The sequence below is a fragment of the Bombus pyrosoma genome, linkage group LG10 (assembly GCF_014825855.1).
Source record: "Bombus pyrosoma isolate SC7728 linkage group LG10, ASM1482585v1, whole genome shotgun sequence".
NCBI classification, from domain to species: Eukaryota; Metazoa; Arthropoda; class Insecta; order Hymenoptera; family Apidae; genus Bombus; species Bombus pyrosoma.
In genome coordinates, this window is record NC_057779.1 from 9,021,419 (window position 1) to 9,041,468 (window position 20,050).

The following is a 20,050-nucleotide window of genomic DNA, read 5'->3' on the forward strand; positions in this document are numbered from 1 at the left end:
ATTTCGTGAGGGCACCACATACCAAACGATATTTATTTGCGTCGATAATATCGATGAATCGTTACATTCGTCTCGACGTCTCGACTAGGTTCGAATCTATGCTATTCTTCGAGAATAGGTTTTGTTTGTCGAATTCAACCCGATAACGATTTTCTTGAAATTCGTGACTCCCAGATAACAATGCTATTCGAGATTACAAAATGTTTCCTTGTGAAATATATCGATTCGTAACACATCAGGGAAATAACAGACTTTCGATAACTTTTCGAAAGTGAACGATACCGAAGTAAGAAAGGAATTGATTTTTTCAATTAAAGCAATGTTCTTTTACTGTGGCGTGACAATTCTTTTTGATTTATTTGCCAAACAGCGGAAAATAATGCAAGTATGTGTAGAGGAAGAGAAAGAAAAAATTACGGAGAAGAGAAACATATCGGAAGTATCTTACTGTTTTCGATTGGCCAACTATTGCCTTTCGTATCGAAACATATTGTTGAAAGCTGAATGGATCCATCGACGATCCCGATGTTCGTCAAATTTTTCAGATCGTAGGTATATTTATGTTATTAGTCGTTATTATTTAAAATTATATAGTTTAAAATTTTGATCATTTTTTCGTTATGCTGCGGATAGAAGCGAAAGCTAGATTCTGAAAACAAAATCAAGATCCAAGATCAGCTATTATGATGATAGCAAAATAAGTACATAGCTGCATATTTACACTTCGGAAACTAAACGAAGAAGGAAGAGTTTGGTCAACAATTTATTTGCTTCCCAAATGATGCCTTTTACAGCTTTCCACATATTTACGATATTTCGCAAACTACTTCTTTTGTGCCTCGAAGGAAATCGAAAATGTCTTCGTGATGGAATCGTGATCATCCTCGTTTCATTCCGAGAATTTAATCTCGCGTGGTATCGACTTAAAAGTGCTAAATGAGTATGATTCTTATTTCGAGTCTTATTTCGGAGAATCCAATAGTCTTTTTGTGCTGAAAAAAAAAGAAGAATTTGATAAAAAGAAACTTGCAGATAACGAAGTTTGATCCGATTTTTTCGTTCCTTGATTCGAGTCAACGACGAATGCGAGCAGATCGTAATGTTATTGATCCGATCATATGCAAATATCGATTTTCATAGCTCATCGTCGAGTCCGAGTCTGCTTTACTCGTAAACAAAGCTCGATTTTCAGGTTAGAAAATATCAACGTTATCGAAATAATATCATATTTTCAATAACAGAGAAAGAGAGTGAGAATGAGAGTTGTTTAATGATAAATAAAGGGAAATTCTATGTTCTTCGTAAGATACGCTGCGACCATCTTTCTCTGATTCATAATCAGAGATACGCCTTTCGTGGGACAGTTCTTAGTAAACATGATTATTTCGATTGCAATGATTTTAGAAGTACAGAGCATCGGAGATCACGTATCACATTATCATAATAGATAGGCAATCTATTGACGTCGGTCAATCATTATTATCTTCATCTTCCATTTCAAGTATACCAGCAATATTTTTTTGTAATATACATTGTTCATAAGAATGCAGCAAACACTGAAATTGAAAGTCAAATTACGATTAATTACCTATCTCACTTCCTAGTTGACCCGCTTTTGAAACGGAGAATGCGTTTCACTTTTATCTAAACGAAACTGAAAGCGACTTAATCTTCCTTTTCATCTTAAAACGTTCAGAAATCTACACAAACAATTTTGGATGATCGAATTTGCAAACTAAAAAGAGGATAAGAAGGGAGAAAACGAAGGAAAAGAAAGACAAAATACATGGGAAATTGATTAAAGAAATTTGTGTTTTCTTTCCAGCGTTCTCTATTTCTGCGTGAAAAATGAAACGTGCTGGTACCATTACCGCCGTATACGAAGATAAAAATTGACGCAAATGTTACGTTCGACAACATTTTTGTAATCATAGTTAATAACAACATTCTTCTCGATCGGATCAAAGAACGTGTTTTACGATGTCTTAAGCAATGTTCCATTGTTTCCATCAACTACTCCTTATTCAGCAGCGCGAGGAGATATTTACAGAGACAAATTCGGTCTACATCAACATTGCCATTAATTGTCATATTATCGAATGTGACTTTACTTTAAAGAGGCTTCAGTTATAATCGCTAACAAGCATACAGATTTCGGATCTTTTCTGATAAGCGAAAGACGAAAAGATCATTTTTTGAACTTATCAGAACTTATTTAAAGAACGAGCAGCAACGTACATTCGAGGATAACTTAATAGATAAGCAAATCTTACCCTTATGACGATAATTTAAATTCAAAAGGTATGCAGCCTACCATTGTATCTATCCAATTCTCGTGTTATCAACGTATCCGTTGTAATAATTTATATTGTTGCTCGATCAACTGTTTGAATGAAGGTCATAATGTTGATATAATTCGATAAGCCATTAGATAATTCAATAAAAATAGATAAAATTGATGATCGGTAGCCAGATTGAAGAGAATTGATCAGTCGACTGCCTTCATTCATCATGGATTTTCAAATCCGACTTGGTTTCCTATTTTTCCTCCCTATCTTCTTTACCGCTGCCTTTGCGAACCTTCTCGATGCCGGGTAAGTTTTTACCATTACATATTTATGGTTAATAAACACATATATACGTTTAGATCGCATACTCAGTTTCGGTAATACATGTCCTCACTGTGAAATATCGTTTATACGTTTTCTGGGGTACAGGGAAAACGACATCATGTCTGAGAAGGTATCGGCTAAGGTTAACAAGTTGTTCGACGCGATGTTACCCTCGATTCGCAAGTTTATTTTGAAGCAAGAATTAGATCCTATGAAATTGGAGGATGTATCTGAGAAACTGGTATTTATGCCATCAACTTGACCGAAATCCTTCAAATTTGAACATCGATCATTCTTTTACTCCTTTATAGTCAGGACTAATAATTCACGACAGAACTTTGGATTTAACGAAGGGCTGGCTTCAAGGATTATCGAACATAAGACGGGCAAACGATATTATTTTATCTTACCAAGATAAAAGTCTCACTTTGGATGTTACTTTAGCGTTTGACGTTCTTGACGTAAGGGAATAAACCAATCAAAACGGCTCAACCATAATCCGATATTTTCTGGAAAGTTACAGAATAAAAAAATTTTCAACTTTTTAGGCCAATTACGAGTATCTTATTAAAGACTTGTTGATCACGAAGAAGGGAGAAGTTCATGGTCGTCTCAGGGGTACGGAGATGCGAATAATCATTGTATTCGATATGAACAACCATAAAATTTTCCTCCCTATGGCCAAGATCGTTAAAATCGAGTAATTATTATTTGTTATTACGTTAGCACAACTCTCCATCGTTTTGAAAGTGGTGCACTGTTTTTAGAGCATATTGAATTAGTTGTAATCGTTTAATCTTTATTTTGTTTTCAGCAAGTTCAACATCATTTTTGAAGATAATCCGATAATAAATGCTGCGGCCAAAGCCATTACTACCATATTTCATAGAAGCATAACAAATATGGTGAACAAAGAGTTTTTGAAAGTAATGCAAGAATACGTTGATAAAATCAACGAGAAGATTCCGCAACCGGACCGACTATTGGAAAACAACAATATCTAGTTTACGATTTTATCTAGTTTATTGTGTAATACCTAGTGCAACTTTAATGAAAGATTATTTGGTGATTCTTTTTGTCAAATGTAAAAATTCAAAATAATAAATAGATTTTATATCTTTTTTTGACACGTCATCATAAGCATCATAAGCAGAATTGTAACGCTATCACGATCGTATATAATGAAGTATAGTGCATATATCGGCTCGTAATTTCAAATTTATAACGATACATTCAGTCCAGACAGTGATTAAAGGGATACTTATATTTCCAATAAATTCATCCAATTTTTTTTATTTCGAGTATACACTGAGTTAATAGGTTACAATTCACACTTTATTCCAACAACTTTATAGACACAGATAGTTACGCTAGTACCCAATAAGGATGTATAGACATTTGGTTGCCATCTTGTCCGCGGTGGCCTGGTCACTGATGCGGATTGAAATGTGGTTGATGTCACAGGGGCTTGGTTTGTGTAGTTCTGTTTTCTTGTTTCAGTATGTTCTGTTTTCTTAACACCTATATCTTTTGCATTATTTATTTCTTTTTGCTTATTTTTTAAAACCATTTCTTTATCAGTAAACTTTATGAGTAATGTATGCATTTTAGGTGTCTCATAAAACTTACTAAGCATTATCGTACACAGATATTTAACGATTTCACATATTGTTTATACAAAACATTAAATTAAAAGTATATATTAACATTTACTTTCTATCAAACGAAAAACGAGTCATGTTCGTTTGCTTCAATGTTTTATGCGACGAAGGCAACCGAAATCTCGGATTTGAACCTCTTGAGGTTTTTTTGACGACTGATTAAAACCAATTATCGACGGTTCGACGTCGGGGAAATGTTTAGATACGGTTCCTCAAGAGAGGTTTCCGCGTCTTATTACCTATGCTAAATACTCCACTGACTCGAAATCGCCCTATCCCCTCCATCACCATCTTCAGAATTAATGCCAATTTCTTGTGTAAAAAATACTGCATGCAAGGGAAGATCTAAACCTGGATTTTTCCTTTGTTCTACATATATCTTTAAGCTATCTATTAGCGCTTCAAAATTGGGAATTAAACTACATAATTTTTCAATAACACGCTTTAAGTCATTTGCTGATATTTTTATGACATCAGGAAGGATATTAGCAAAATTAATCAATGTGCTAACAAATTTAGGCATACTATGAGGTTTCAAGGTACTATCTCTTATTGTTTCTTCAAGGACTTTTCTTATAATAGGAATATTTATATCCACATTAGTAGCAGCCTCGTTAGCAATTAAATACTCGGTAGCTTCCAAACTATCAAAAAATATAGCAAAGTATAATGGAGTTAAACTAGTATCTTTGCCAATATCCTTGTCTACACCTTTATTTATCAAATCTTCAATCATTTGTTTATCATTATATATAGCAGCAACGTGTAACACTGAAATGTTAAGCCTGCCAATAAGTGTTTGATCATCGCTAGTGTTAACTACCGTTGCATCTTTGTTTAGCAAGAAGTCATAAACATTACGGTTGTTGTTTATAGCAGCAGTAAATAAAGGTGTTGCTCCTAATATATTAACTGCTTTGATATTCGCTCCTCTTCTTAAAAGAAATTTAACAACATTAAGTTTCCCATGAAAAGCAGCTGTATGCAAAGGTGTAGCACGTGCGTTATCAATAATATCTACATCAATTTCTTTAAGCTCATCTATAAAATATTTTACAACATGCAGGTGGCCATTTTGAGCAGCAGCATGCAATGATGTCCAACCATCTTCATTAATATCTTTAGGATGTGCTCCCTTTTCTTTAAGATATTTTATTACAGCTAAATGGCCATTGGAAGAGGCAGAGTGTAAGGGTGTGAAGCTAGGTGTAGCATCCTTAACTTTGGCACCATTCGTTATAAGAATTTTTATAATGTCTAGCCAATTAGCAAATGCAGCCAAATGCAAAGGAGACCATTCTCCTAATTTCACATTTACTATATCCTGTAATTGACGTTTCTCTTTAAGGTTATTTAGAAAATTCTTTAAATCTTCTAAATTGCCACTTTTTCTAGCAGCACGAAACATAGCATGCAATAAATATACATTATATGGATCAGGCCTTAGAATTTTAAGAACATTTATCTGGCCACTGGAAGCAGCCAAAACTGCTGCTGTTCTACCAATACTATCCTCAATATCAACCAGCGTTTCGTCCTTATTGACAAGAATTTCAACGATATCTGAGTAGCCGTTAAAAGCAGCAATGTGTAATAGTGTCCAGTTCGAAGCCTTTTTTGTACTTAGGGAATTGTAAACAATAGTAGACTTAATATCAATTTTTGCTTCCTTATCTACAAATAGTTTAACAACACTTGCATGACCATTTTCAACAGCTATATATAAAGGAGTTCTGTTATACTTATCCTTAGCATCAATAATCTTGCTAAATTCCTCTGAAAATGTCATTAGTATAGCCTCGTTCAATATAGCCTCAACTGCTTTATCATCGCCATTTTCAGCGAGCAAGTGCAAAGGGGTAGCGTTATTATAGCCGTAAGTAGGAATAGAGTTAAAATTGAAATAAAATTCATGAATTAAATCGCGATATCCACTTGCATAGCTCCAAACTGAAGTAACATGACTTGTATTATCCTTAAATATATTTTCATTATTTCCTATTAATGTTAGAGCCTTTTTTATAACTTCCTCTTCTTCATTCTTGCCTTTTAACATTAGTCTTATTACTTCCTGTACTAATCTGTGAATACTTGCCACTCCCCCTTTTTTTAAGTCAATCATTGAATATTTATCGCATAGCTCAACGCCATCATTATCAAACATTTTGCTTGCCTGAATCTTGTCAGGAGCAAGATAAGCCATGACCTTTAAAATATCTATAGCTTCCATGCCATGATTTTGATCTTCTTCTATCTTTTTTAAGGTAGTTTCCCAAGTTGTTAAAATTGTTTCAGAATATCTGTCACTAATTTTGTAATAACCCTCCTGAAGTAATTTTGTGTTTTCATCAAGTTTTTTCAAATAATCACTTACCATAAATCTTTCACTCCCTCTTTTACTGAGCTTTTTATCCTCTTGATTGATATATGCAATTGCTTGCCTCAAGGCTAGTGGAAAGTATTGTAATCTTTTTGCTAACTTTTCTATGTCTTCCTTTTGTAAACCATCTTTTTTTTGTATGGAATTTTTAATAAACATTCTAGCTTCTTTTTGAGTAAAGACATCTAATTGCATTACATGTATTTGTCCCTCATCATCTACATCCCAGTTCCGATTACGAGAAGTGATTAAAATGTAAGGTCTTTTAGCATCAGAATGTAAAAAGGTTGGTAAAAATTTTTCAATAGCTGTATACTCTTCAGCATTATCGAATATAAAAAGACTTTTCACGTTGATAAAGTGCACATAAACATCTTCAACAATAGATTTAACTTGTTTTTCTTGCATATTTCCATCTATTTTTTCATCGATCGGTATTTTCAACTTCTCAGCTGCTAACTCTTTAAACGACTTTGTTAAATTTTCATGATTATCAGAATTTATCCATATAAGATTGTTATCATAGTGTTCAGCATATTCTATAGCATATTTTTGAACTAATTCAGTCTTGCCTATTCCTCCCAAACCAGTAACGGCAGTCACTTGTGATATTAGTACTTTTCTACTTTTATTTTGTAATTTTTTGTGTAAACATTTTAACTCATTACCTCTTCCAGTGAACGACTTTACTGGATATTTCATATTGTAATAAATTGGTTTTCTTACCTGTATACTTTCTGGTCTACCATTCATTTTATCAATACTTTTATGAATATTTTGTATTTCATTCATTATCTTTTTTTGTAAAAACAAACCATTTTCTTCGTTAATTTTATTTAATGTTTCTTTTGCTTTTTCTTCCACCTCCTCTAATGATAAACTATACTTGTGTTCTTCCTCAGGTTGTTCTACCACTTCTTGATAGTCCTCATTTAATATGCCTGATGTGTCCTTTGACTTCCTTGAATTGCTACCATTGCCTTTTTTACTATAGTATTTACCAGCGGTACCATCACCCTTTTTTACTGGATTCTCGTACACTTCTGAAGTTTTGCATTTTTTATCACATATTTTAACTGTATGTCCAAGTTTAGGCATTTTAGGGATTTTTTGGATTGCTGTTATTAGAAAGCCTTGTCTAGATTTACCTAACTTTATACCTTCAGTTATTAAGTCAACAGAGACATCCATATCTGGATTATGCTGTTTATACTGATTAACATAATTTATTACTCTTCTCGTGGCATCTATAGCTAACTTTTCCATCCCTCTTGCCCAATGGTTATCAATATCAGTGATCATATTAAACGGAACTTGATAGTTGTAAAAAATATTACCACCAGCTTCTACCAACATATTTCCTAATTCGTCTTCTTTTATATGTCTAAACACTTCAACAACTCTCTTAGCTTTTTTTCTATGAATTCTATTAATGAAATATGTTACAGTAACAACCAATGGGTGTACTGCAGTTGATGCCCCGTGATGGTACTCCTCTAACAATTCTTTTGCTGGTCCCTCCACTACATATTCTGCTGTTGTATTAGTCTTTGATGATATCTCATTTCTGTATTTGTTTAATTTTTTTGTAAATCCCGTAACAAATGTTGTTATAAATGTTTCTAGGCGCTCATACATCTCCTTTTTGTCAAGATCCAGAGAAATACCATCGCTATCTATTTGTGTAGAATGTTGTGGCTGTGGCTGCTGGTTTGCTTGGTCTGTCTTATGCTCATGCAGCTCATTTGGCAGTTCTTGCATTGTTCATAAGAATAATAATAAATAATAATAATATAAGAATAAATAAGAAATAGAGCAGTATCTCCTGAGAATTCCGTGTCCTTTAAATGCTCTTGCTAGATCTGGAAGCAAAAAGATGCAACACTCGTTTACTAATTTAATTATACCTAGATACAATCTTTTCGAATTAAGTTTTGAAGGAAACTAATGTCTTATAACTTTGATTAAGCTTTGTGATATATGTGTGAATTTAACACTTTAACGCGTATATATTCGTTATTTTGCATAACATTGTTAAGTAAGATAGTAATTATATATTTAAAAAGTAGCTGCCACCCTGGATTTCAATGATTTTTTAATATGTTGTAAAGGTCAACATTTTGCGTTGTAATTGCCAATATCACTGCCAGCCATATCGAATCTGTATAAACAATAAACAAAGGACAAGAATTAGATCTGGTTTGAATATCAGGCTGCCATAAGGCGGCTGCAAACCAATGCTAACGCATACGCTGTCACGGATGCACAATTGTAGGCAGAATTCACTGTGTGGTACAGACAATTTTTTGCAACTATCTGGCAAACTAAAACCAAACTAAAACTTACATTACATACAGCATAGGAATACAATACATTAAAAGATCATCGAAATCCAAAATAGCAGCAGCTCTGTAAATAATTATCGATAAGGTTGCATTATGTTTTAAATATAGTTAGGTGACTTTGAAGAATCGATGAAATAATCGAATATCGATTTATAGTTTAGATCATTGTCGAGTTTAGTAGGTACATGCTCGTAGACATCGTGCGCAATAAAATGTTTTCCAGTGCGAGAAATTATTTCATTAGGTCGCTTCATCGGTCATGAGCGAACTATATTGAAAGAAAATGGATCTTAATTTTGGTAGATTAGACAAACAAACGATAGGATTGCGTGCAAAGCTGTATCTAGGCGAGCGCCTTCTTTCATTTATACGTAAGTATTCACGTACATGTGCATACACTGTACTACACATAGTCGTCTCTGAATTCAGTCGGGCAATCATAAATAATAATTCATAATTATTTCCATGATCTATGAATGATAATTTCTATGGATATCTAATGATTTTTGAATGTGTGTAGAACATTTTGAGTAACTTTTTCCTATACATGTAATTTCCGAGATATTAGCAAAAAAGCTACCATTACAGTATGTATGTGTTATTAATGTGTCACGTATGTGTTAGTATTGGTTGACAACCAATTGTTCGGCCGTTTATTCTCTGATATGAAAGAGAGAACCAACGAATCTCTCATCCACAATATGCCCTTTTCCCTTCACTCACCTGGTGGAGAACTAGTTCGTGATTCTATTATCACAGAGAAAAGCTTGAAAAATTCGCCAAGAGCTGTATACTCGTCGTAATCGTGTACTTCATACTAACGAACGTTGGAAACACTCAGAAAGGGTTGACGTAAGAAAGAAATTGCGATAATAGCGATAACGTATATTATATGTGTGTGTGTGTGTGATAGTAATAATCTTGTATTCGATTTTTTCGAACGTATTGTATTTCGGAAAATATTGGGGGAATGGAAAAAAACTGGCTTTACTGGCTTTACTGGCGCAAGAAGAACTAAGAATATACTGTATGTTAGCAGCCAAGAAGGTCTGGATACTGTGACTCATGTGTTATCTTGACCACGCCCACTATTTTGGAATATACATGTAATTGCGAAGATTTCACTTGGGACGTCACAACGGCAAGGAAGGTTTTTTCTTATTATACGATCGGTTTAACACATATGACAGTCTCAGCATATAGTATGCGTGAGAAAGGCCGTGTTCCTTCTAGTTCGATAATTTAGACTCGCATTCCTTCCAAGTGAAATCGAATTTACAAAATAAGTGCATACTTGATTTACAATTCGGAAACTAAACAAAAGCAACGGTAAATCGGAGGAGTTTGGTCCACAGTTTATTTGTTTCCCGAATGATGCCCCTTGCACCTTTCAAATCTTTGACGATTCGCAAACTTTGCTTCTTTGTGTCTCGAGGGAAATCGAAAGTGACTTCGTGACGAGCTCGTGATCGTCTGCGTTTCGTTTTGAGAATTCGATTTGGCATGGCATTGATTTAAAAGTTAGAAGTGATCATGACTTTGTCTTGCTTCGGAAAATCGAATAATCTTTCATGCGTTGAAAAAATAGGGACGAAAATATCATTATAAAGTAGTGGAAAACGAAGCTTCATCCGATTGACCAAAGATGTCCGGCCTTGGAGCTCGGTAGCGGGCGAACATTATACCGGTTGAACTGGTCATCAACAACTAGCTCGCTATTTATTTCTTCAAATGTCGATTTACATATCTCATCGATTAATCAAGAGCCTCCTTTACTCGTAAATAGAACTTGATTTTCAATGTTGGAAAGTAACAAGAATGTTATCGGAATAATACCATATTTTTAACACAGTGACGGGCGGGGGAGGAAGAAAGACAGACAGAGACAGACAGTCAAAGAGTCTTAATCATAAAGAAAGAGTAATGCCATCTTGTTCGTCAGATGCTCTGTGATAATCTTCTTTCGATTCATAATCAGAGATGTGCCGCTCGTAGGACGTTTTAAGTAAACACGATTATATAGGTTGCTTAGATTTTTTAAATACGAAGTATCGAAGAACGGATATCGCGTTATCATAACGACGGGCAGTCTATCAACACCAGTCTTAATTAAACACAATCCTTAATTTTATTTTTCAACTATGCCTGCAATATCTTTTTGTAATATACGTTGTGCACAGGAACGCAGCAAACACTGAAACTGAAAGTCATCCGAGGTACATATATACCTACTTCGCTTCCTAATTGACCCGCTCTCGAAACAGGGAACCGATTCGCTTTCTTCTACGAAACTGAAAGTAATACGATCTCCCTTCCCGTCTTAAAGCGTTCGTGAATCTATACAAACAATTGTCAATAATCGAATTTATAACCTAAAAGGAGGACAAGAAGGAAGAAAAAGGAGAAAAAGAAGGAAAGAATACATTCGAAATTAATTGAAAAGATGTAGCATCGGGGAAAAGGGCCTAAGAAATATCTAGCGAATCATAAACAATGTCCCGAGAGCCGAGGCGTCGATGGGCCCATCGATGTGTCGTCGGTCCTTCAAGTGAATAGTTTCGTAGAAAAGGTCTACGTGGCCTTGGCCACGAACGGTCGTGGTACACGTGCATGCTGGGTCTACGGAAAGACAAAAGATATACGAGAGCAGTCAATTGTGAGTTGAGAAATCGAAGGGAATCAATCGAGAAATCAGAGAGTGCGAGTTGCGTTGTCGATATAGTGCTGCTAGCGTTGTCGAGAGAGTGTGGCCCGCGTGAGAGAGAACGTTGGATCCGTTGCGTCGAGAGTTGTCTAAATTGTAGCATGTTATTGCGATTAGTTCATATTAAACTACCATCGTTTTCCTGTCTATATTTGTACAATCCACTCATTGTAAATAAATTAAAAATATCAGGATATAATAACAATATATTCCATTGACGATATTACAAAGATTTGTCCTTCCCTTCCAGTATTCTCTATTTCCCTTTACCGTCTATATCGACATAGCCTATTCCTTTTCTTCAGGTACATTTCACAACTTATCAAAAATAGAACGTGCTGCTACCGTTACCATTGCCGTATACAAAGATGAAACGTTCAGTATCGATGCGATCGTTACGTTCGACAACATTTTTATAATCATAGTTAATAACAACATTCTTCCCGATCGGATAAAACAACGTGTTTTACGATGTCTTAAGCAATGTTCCATTATTTCCACCAACTACTCTTTATTCAGCAGCGCGAGGAGATCTTTGCAGAGACAAATTCGGTCAGCGTTAACATTGCCATTGATCTTCATGTTATCAATTTCGTGTTTTGAACTTATCACGAGCATCGAAGATGGATGCTATATCTAGTAATTTCGTCTTCCGGATCCAGTAGAATTTTTCGTGAGAAGAGTAAGAGTACTTTGGTGGATCGTTTAACGACGTCTATCAACATCGCCGTGACGCACTTTGTGAAAAATAAGTTGGTCGAAAAACATCGAAGAACGAGCGAGCGGCGACGTACATTCGAGAATACCTCAAGGATAAGCGAGAAATTTCATGATGATAATTCAAAGTCAAAGAGTATGCGGCCGACGACGATTTTAAATTCCTTTTAGTCCAAATTCTGTATAATTCATCAACGTATTCGTCGCAATAATCTATACTATAATCAAATTTTTGAATGAAGGTCGTGATGTTGATATAATTCGATAAGTCTTTAGATAACTCAATAAAATTAGAGAAGATTGATGATTGGGAGCCAGATTGTTGGCAATCGATCATTCGACTGCATCGATTTATCATGATTTATCAAATTCTACTTGGTTTTCTTCTTTTTTCTGTTTTGTTTACTGCTAGCATTGCGAGCTTCGTCGTTGCCGCGTAAATTGTTGCCATTACATATTTATCGTTAATAAACACATATATGCATTTAAATCGTATGATCAGTTTCGGTAATACATATTCTCATTCTGAAATATCGTGTATTTGTATTTGTCATCCGCGAAATGTCGAATACTTTGAGGAGAATCAACCAATGGCCAAGATCGTTAAAATCGAGTAATTGTTATTTGTTGTTGCGTTAGCACAACTCTCTATCGTTTTAAAAGTGGTACACGGTTCTTAGAGCATGTTGAATTAGTTCTAATCGATTAATCTTTGTTTTCAGCAAGTTCAACATCATTTTTCTCATTTCTCATTTTTCATTACTACCATATTTCGTACAAGCATAGCAAATATGGTGAAGAAAGAATTTGCGAAAGCAGTGCAAGAATACGTTGACAAAATCAACGAAAAGATTCCGTAACCAGAATGACTATTGGAAACCGACATTTGACGCTACCTAGTACTTTTCTCTGATTTTATCTAGTTTATTGTGTAATGCTTGGTACAATTTTGTTAAAAAATTACTTGGTGATGCTTTTTGAAAAAGTTCAAAATGATGAATTCTTATTTTGCTTCATAAGCAAAATTGTAACTCATTCGCGATTGTAATCGCGATTGTAAACTTGTATAATCAAGTATAGAGCATATATCCGCTCGTAATTTCAATTTGGAACGATACATTCAGTCCATACAGTGGTTAAAAGGATACTTGTATTTCCAACAAATTTATTTAATTTTTCTATTGCGAATCACAGTTAAGAAAAAGCAGTTTCTCCTCAAGGAGACGTACATTACCTAGTCTCTTATATATTTTAATAACAAATTCATTCTGTCATTTCACAAACAGATTTCAGTAATCCTTCGTGCTTAATAAATAACTATACGAAAAAGATTGTCATATAAGTGTCATTGATATATCGTTTCTGAATGGAGATGTAAGTACTCGTTAACTTGTGTTTTATGATATTTTAGTCGAGCCAGTTCGGATCGGATTGAATCGAACGAAATAGGGAAGAGATTAGTCGAATCATAGGGAATGGAGTCGAGTCGAGCCAAATGAATTAAATAAATCGAATCAAGTAAGAACGAGCAAAGCCGAGCCAAACGATGCCGTGCAATACGATTACGACAGAGTTTATGGCGATGGCAGGAGTAGCAAGCGGCAAGCGTTACCGATGAGCAAGAGGCCAAAAGGCGAACGTGAACGTCGCATCGCGTCGTATCGCGTTGTATCGCGGCGTAGTGAATCCGAGTCGGGCCGAGTCGAGCCGAGCCGGGACGATCCGTGCCGACAAATACCGAACCGAGAGCGCAAGACGCTTGTTTAGTGACAAATACACGCACCAAAACGTGCAATTGTCAAATAGCTTTTCGGACTAATATCAATCGCAAAACGAATCATACTTGTATAACTGTAATATAACGATCCATGTATTAACGAACATTCCTTCGATTTTTTAGATACATGGTCTTATTGGGAGAATGTATAATCTAAAGAGGGAACGATAGAATCAATTGAAATGCAACGTGTTAACGAACGCAGAAACATATTCGTACAACGTATGATTATTTCCGAATCAGTGAAAGGAAGAAGGATCCGATGGGAAATTGGTACGAAAAATTTTATAGATGAAACAGGAATCTCTGTGAATTCGCGAGTGCCAAGGAGACAGGACGAAACAGGGCAAAGTTCGAATTCGAGTACTAAATGCGTATTAGGATTTGAGGCTGAAGGTAAAAAATCGAGTAATAATAGAAAACGAGACGATAGTAGTTAGGAAAATAAAGGAACAAAGGAAAGGAAAGGAAAGAAACTGGAGCGGCGAGGAGAGGAAAGAAGCGGAGAGGAGCGAAGCGGAAAGGAGAGGAGAGGAGAGGTCTGGTAGGAAAATAGTTGTGAAGAATTCTGGGAGATAGACGAGCAGCGTTGTCGAGCAGAGATCGCAAGCGGTGACAAGCGGTGACGAGCGGTGGCGCGCGAAGCGGAACCGAGTCGGACCGAGCGGAACCGAGCGGAGCCGAGCGCAAACTCGAGCGAGACCGAAGCCGAAGCTGAAATCGTAGGCAAAAGCGAAGGAAGGTTCGGACTTGGGTTCTCGGCGCTGGCTAGCGAGCGGATAAGCAGCCAGGCGGATCGGCGGCGTATCGCGAGCGAGTACGGCCGAGAACGTGCGCGCGTACAGTAATTGACTTTCTTTTGCCGAAGAGCACCTCGCGTATCGAACTCGTTTGTTGAGGCGAGTGCGCGTCTTCCCGGCTGGACGCGCGCGTGTACCGGCCGTGTATGGACGGCGGCACGCGTGCACGAGTCGAGGAGGAAAAAGCCCTGGATTCGTCTCGCCTGCGATCCTCCGCTCGGCTCGGCTTCACGAGTTCCTCCTCGGCCGGCAGTCCTCGTATCGCCAGGCGTAAAAGGAAGAAGAGGAGACGACAACAGCGACGAAACAGTAACGTCGACGACGAGGACGAGCTCGTCGTCGTCGGTGGCGGTGGCGGTGGCGGTGGCGGTGGCAAAGTACTAAACACCGTCAACGAAACTGTCGACACGATCCCACCGATCAAGGAAGAACAGCACCAGCCAGGGGAGCAAGTGATTTCCAGCGAGGAATCGACAACAAAGCAACCGAAAAATCGGCTTTCGCACACCAACGAATCTCAACGAAACGTAACTAGAGGAGGAAGCGGCTCGCGCGCGGCTGCATCCTCACTCAGCTCCGGCAACACGCTTCTCAACCGTCGAGCTGCTAGTAAGCGATCGTCCAGGAGATGCAACGCGAACGCGCGTAGGAACGCGATGACGATGGATCTCCAGAGACTGATCACTGAGGTGCACGCTAGGCCCGCGATCTGGGACCAGAAGAACGTCAACTATCACAATCGCGATGTCATTCTAAAGATGTGGCGAGAGATCGCGAGGGCTTGCGAGGTCTCCAGTGAGTATACGCCTCGCTCTTCTCTCTCCTCTTTCCTCTTCCCATTTCCCTCTTCTCTCTTCTTTCCGCCTCTTCTATTTGCGCCTGCGTCGTTGTACGCCTCCCTTACTATCTCTCAATCTCTCTCTCTCTCTCTTCCCTTACTCTCTCTCAATCTCTCTCTCTCTTCCCCTTTTGATCGCATCCCTTCCACTTTTTCTTTCCCTTCTACCGTCACATTTTCAACCGTTTCTGCTTGTACCATTCCCTTCCCCACTACCACCATCCTACGATTATGTATTGTGTATGTCGTGTGTCCTTTTCATTCCTCGATCGAGCTATCGAATAACCGAGCGAACGACTCGATCAACTTGTTGTGTATACGTACGTGTACACGATATAGTCGTGTCGAGATCAATTACAATCTGAGCATATTAAATTTATTTGTTGGAAAACGGGCTACTTTCTAAGAGCGCGTACGGTCGATCGTTATTGCATCGCCATTTCCATAATTTTTTAATTACAGTCGATGCCTACAATTTGTGGTAATATTGATAGCGAGCATGATTTTAATTACTGTTTACACAATATTCCGTCTGAGGTCGCGGTAATTTGAATCCATTGGATTCGTTGGCAAACGATTAAACGCTTGGAGTGCTATAAAATTTTATACTCGACGAAGCAATGTTTTCTTGGCCATTTATTTTTCATAAATTTTTCATTTTACCAATTGTCGTTTGTTATCGACGTAACAAAGTCATGCGAATGCGCATTATTCACGTAGGAAAGTTTCGAAAAATTTGTTATCGTAACAAAAGAATTAACGGAGAATCTTTGTTTTCAGCGGACGTCGCAAAATCAAAATGGAAGCACTTACGAGACAATTTCCGCAACGAATTAAAGAAAACTTATAGAGGAAAATGCGATGGTGGCGCTAATGAACATGACTCAAAATGGGTTTGGTTTAAGAGCCTGTTCTTCCTGCGAGATCAAATGAATTCAAGAGTAATCGGGTGCACTCTTTCGCAAAATTGCTCAGCGGCTCTTCGATCGTCGCCAGAAGAAACGCAAATCGAACCTCAGATCGATATTTTAGAAGGACACGAGGAAACCCAATTTGACGATTTAGATGGTGATTCTTGTCAATCTTTACTCTCGAACGACGATGGTCTTCATCAAGTTATGCCACCGCCTAAGATGAGTAAGATCGGTAGAAAAAGAAGTTTGATGGATGCGATAGAGAACAATTATTCGGAAGTCGACCGAAAAAGATTCGAATCTCTGCAAAAGAGACTAAGGGTCTCGCAAGAAGAAGAAGGAGACGATACTTATCATTTTTTGATGAGTGTTCGAAATCCTCTCAAAAGCTTACCGCTCGATAGACAAATGTTTATTAGGTTGAAGATTCAAGAACTCGTTTACAATGAAATCAATTTGCAAAATCAACAGAATCAAACGTACGAAGTTTCTCAAGACGTAAAACCTCCGAGAACAAGAAATGCTAGCGGAACCGCTGGAATCGGAGTCGGACTAGGAGGTGGCGACGTTGGTCTCGCCGCACCCGTTGCAGTTGCCGATACAAATGGTGGCAGCAGTGGTGGTAGTGGTGGTGGTGGTGTTGGTGGTGGTGGTGGTGGTGTTGGTGGTGGTGGTGATGGTGGTGGTGGCGGCGACGACATTGCTGCTGGATGCGTTGGAGGTGGATTAGGGGGAGGACAAACCGTTAACAACATGTCTAACCACCCTGCATCGTTACTTCACAATTGCACGACAGAGGGCTCCAGCAACAATGCCTTTTTCGGTTAATATAATTTGCATTTTAAAATGTAAGAATCGTAATTTTATTAATAGAAAATAAACAATGGTATTTTTTCAGTACCTGTCCCAAACAATTATTTTCACTGCTAAGTCACAGTTTTTCTCCAATTCGTTGACTTCGTCGATTGATTTCAGAAACAATGTCTAGCGAAGTCCGCGGGATAAAAGAACGCGGTCAATGTGCTTTTTTATTTCTAATCAAAATAATCACTACCGTAGCTTGTTACTGCTCTATAACTATTACTGCAGTCACGACTGCTCTTATCACTACTTCTACTGCTACTACAACTACTACTATTACTGCTACTGTTACTTCTACAGCTACTGTTACTGCTATTGCACTACTACTAGCGTTATTATTATCCTTATCAATCTTATCGAACCAGTTATGACACACAGGTCAAATTGGTTACGCCTGTTAACCAAGCGGTGTATTCTTCCACGAAACATCCTCGAAGTTATGGTTTTTTGTTTCATTGATTGATTTAAGAATGGATCGAACATACAAAAGAATAATTTAACTTCCGCAAAAATAGGTTCCTTTTAGATAAAAATAACTTTTGCGAGAAGCATTTTTACTGACTCGAAAGCTAAGGTGTGTTTCTTGATTAACGACAGTAGTATAGTTTCGTCGCGTTTATTGTCAGGGAATATTACCAAGTGATACTTATCTCCTCCGCGCTCTATCATACCTATGGAAAATTAAAAATTAAACATTACTTCAATTGAAATGTATAAAGTAGATTACAAAATAAAATGAAGATAATTATTCAAAGTTGGATCTCACCAACAAGGATTGCCAGTCGCTTTATGATGGTCGGTTAAAAAGATCTAAAACAAAACTATATAAAATACGATATGTAGTATTAGGGATATCTTTAAGTACATATCTATCATACCAAGGATTCATGATCCTTCCCGCAAATATCCTTCTTCAAATTTTCATTGTCCAATTTTGCATTCATCGCTGTATCGATAACGCAGGGAGTGACATTGCGCTAGTAAAACGTTTTCCGCAAAATTTTAAATTTTAATCTTCGAATCACCAAAAATCGTTCCCTAAAATATTGTTTCTATCTAAAAAGAAGTTATTTTCAAAATTTCAATCAAATCGAAGCATGGAAGTTTTCAAGATTACAAGAAGTGACACTGAAGTGGGAAAGTATTTTTCGCAAAATTTTACGTCTTAACCTTCGACTGGAAAATGAATCTATCTGTAAAATTTTAACCAAGTCGGGTGTGACAAATTGTTTGACATACAGCCCTGATCTTAAATGTAGCTTCAGTATGCATAATATTATACGCAGAGAAAAAGCACTACCGTTAACAAGAATGTGAGATAGGAATGGTAGACAAGGTTCGATAACGAGGTACTCACATCACAGACTATGGAATATTCAATCGAACTGAAATATTCAACCTCTCGTTGGTAGTTTCGCGATTCGTTGTACGATTCCGATATAGTACGTTCTGCGACTATTCGAGGATTACGAACGAGTAAAAAATAAAAATTTCTCAATCGCGGCGACGACTGCTACGAAATTCTTTTTATCATTTTCTCATCGAGCATACGTATAACACCTACGTATAACATCCGAGCAAAAGAAATATTCTTTTCATTTCACGAATCTGCGTCATTGATGGAACGTATCGTAGTTATAGTAGAGCTTCCAGTATACAATATCTTTTTTCTCTCTGACATAACTTTACCCTCTATTGTCTGCCTTCGTATCGCTCTGTAGCTACGATGTATGTGCGACACAAAGCTTTTCACCGAGATACCGAGTTTAAAGCCCATTTTTCGAGTTTTCTCGTTAATCATCGGTAGTATTCTTTGTTCAGAACCAATTGGAATTTTCGTGACATTGTAAATTACGACGTCCCACATTTGTCAATTAATTGTCGATCGATCCCCTATTATATTTTCCGCTTGGAAAACTACACTAGTTTTATACTGTTTTCCATACGATTCGATCGGGACACACTGTCACTCGATGTCATACAAACATTATAGAATACGTTCTTTCACAGGGAATGGTATTGTACGTCCCATACGTTGAGATAAAGTCGTTCGAATCGAGTTTGCACCAGTTCCTCGCGGTTGTTCACCGTTCAGTTGCGTTATTGGACATCGAAGAAACGACTCGTAAACGAGCCGGTTTTGAATATAGCGTTAATTAAACCAGGTTATTAGGTACAGCTCGCAGAGTATGGTATGAAACGTTTTAGTCTTTGTTCGAGTAGAATTTATTAGACAACCACGTCGCGCCGCGGTGAGGAAAAAAGAGGAAGTTAGCTTATACGCGAACAATCGGTAGAGCGACATCGCGTGGAGAAAAAGCTTTTAGCTGTTCCGACTTGCGTCACGAATCTGCCGATCGCTGCTTAACGAGCGAAAACAATCGGATAAAGAAGACCAATTGCTTACTTCAACATCTCGGTATTGCTTTTCCATACCGTTC

The 20,050-nt window shown here is 37.2% G+C and overlaps 3 protein-coding genes across 9 annotated transcripts; 2 read left to right on the forward strand and 1 right to left on the reverse strand.

Annotated features, from left to right (window-relative positions):
• Nucleotides 1–2,459: 2,459 nt before the first annotated feature.
• Nucleotides 2,460–3,746, forward strand: LOC122571893. Its single transcript, XM_043736194.1, has 5 exons — nucleotides 2,460–2,594; nucleotides 2,718–2,853; nucleotides 2,924–3,073; nucleotides 3,161–3,312; nucleotides 3,427–3,746. Exons 1-5 carry the CDS (start codon nucleotides 2,512–2,514, stop codon nucleotides 3,614–3,616), a joined length of 711 nt encoding a protein of 236 aa, XP_043592129.1. The 5' UTR covers nucleotides 2,460–2,511; the 3' UTR covers nucleotides 3,617–3,746.
• A 132-nt stretch (nucleotides 3,747–3,878) lies between these two features.
• LOC122571871 lies at nucleotides 3,879–20,047 on the reverse strand. Of its 7 annotated transcripts, none has more exons than XM_043736142.1 (5): nucleotides 18,967–20,046; nucleotides 18,488–18,647; nucleotides 18,376–18,419; nucleotides 17,650–18,280; nucleotides 3,879–8,515 (listed from the first exon to the last, which is right to left on the reverse strand). In XM_043736142.1, the coding sequence occupies exon 5, from the start codon at nucleotides 8,412–8,414 to the stop codon at nucleotides 4,518–4,520; it is 3,897 nt and encodes a 1,298-aa protein (XP_043592077.1). In that variant the 5' UTR covers nucleotides 8,415–8,515; nucleotides 17,650–18,280; nucleotides 18,376–18,419; nucleotides 18,488–18,647; nucleotides 18,967–20,046; the 3' UTR covers nucleotides 3,879–4,517. The 7 variants fall into 7 exon arrangements, 6 of the variants coding, with proteins under 6 accessions (XP_043592077.1, XP_043592076.1, XP_043592072.1 ...); XM_043736141.1 differs by having other exon boundaries at nucleotides 18,488–18,665; XM_043736137.1 differs by having other exon boundaries at nucleotides 18,488–20,046.
• LOC122571881 (keratin, type II cytoskeletal 1-like) lies at nucleotides 13,964–17,648 on the forward strand. The gene is made up of 2 exons (XM_043736167.1): nucleotides 13,964–15,791; nucleotides 16,615–17,648. The coding sequence occupies exons 1-2, from the start codon at nucleotides 15,143–15,145 to the stop codon at nucleotides 17,574–17,576; spliced, it is 1,611 nt and encodes a 536-aa protein (XP_043592102.1). The 5' UTR covers nucleotides 13,964–15,142; the 3' UTR covers nucleotides 17,577–17,648.
• Nucleotides 20,048–20,050: the final 3 nt, after the last annotated feature.

What these genes read in the sequence shown, in the direction of transcription:
- LOC122571893 (XM_043736194.1), top strand. Translation starts at nt 2,512, where the DNA reads ATGGATTTTCAAATCCGACTTGGTTTCCTATTTTTCCTCCCTATCTTC. An exon ending in AGGATGTATCTGAGAAACTG is followed by an intron (nt 2,854 to 2,923) that starts GTATTTATGCCA and finishes ACTCCTTTATAG; the next exon opens with TCAGGACTAATAATTCACGA. An exon ending in GCCAAGATCGTTAAAATCGA is followed by an intron (nt 3,313 to 3,426) that starts GTAATTATTATT and finishes TTTTGTTTTCAG; the next exon opens with CAAGTTCAACATCATTTTTG.
- LOC122571871 (XM_043736142.1), bottom strand. Translation starts at nt 8,414, where the DNA reads ATGCAAGAACTGCCAAATGAGCTGCATGAGCATAAGACAGACCAAGCA.
- LOC122571881 (XM_043736167.1), top strand. Translation starts at nt 15,143, where the DNA reads ATGGACGGCGGCACGCGTGCACGAGTCGAGGAGGAAAAAGCCCTGGAT. An exon ending in GAGGGCTTGCGAGGTCTCCA is followed by an intron (nt 15,792 to 16,614) that starts GTGAGTATACGC and finishes CTTTGTTTTCAG; the next exon opens with CGGACGTCGCAAAATCAAAA.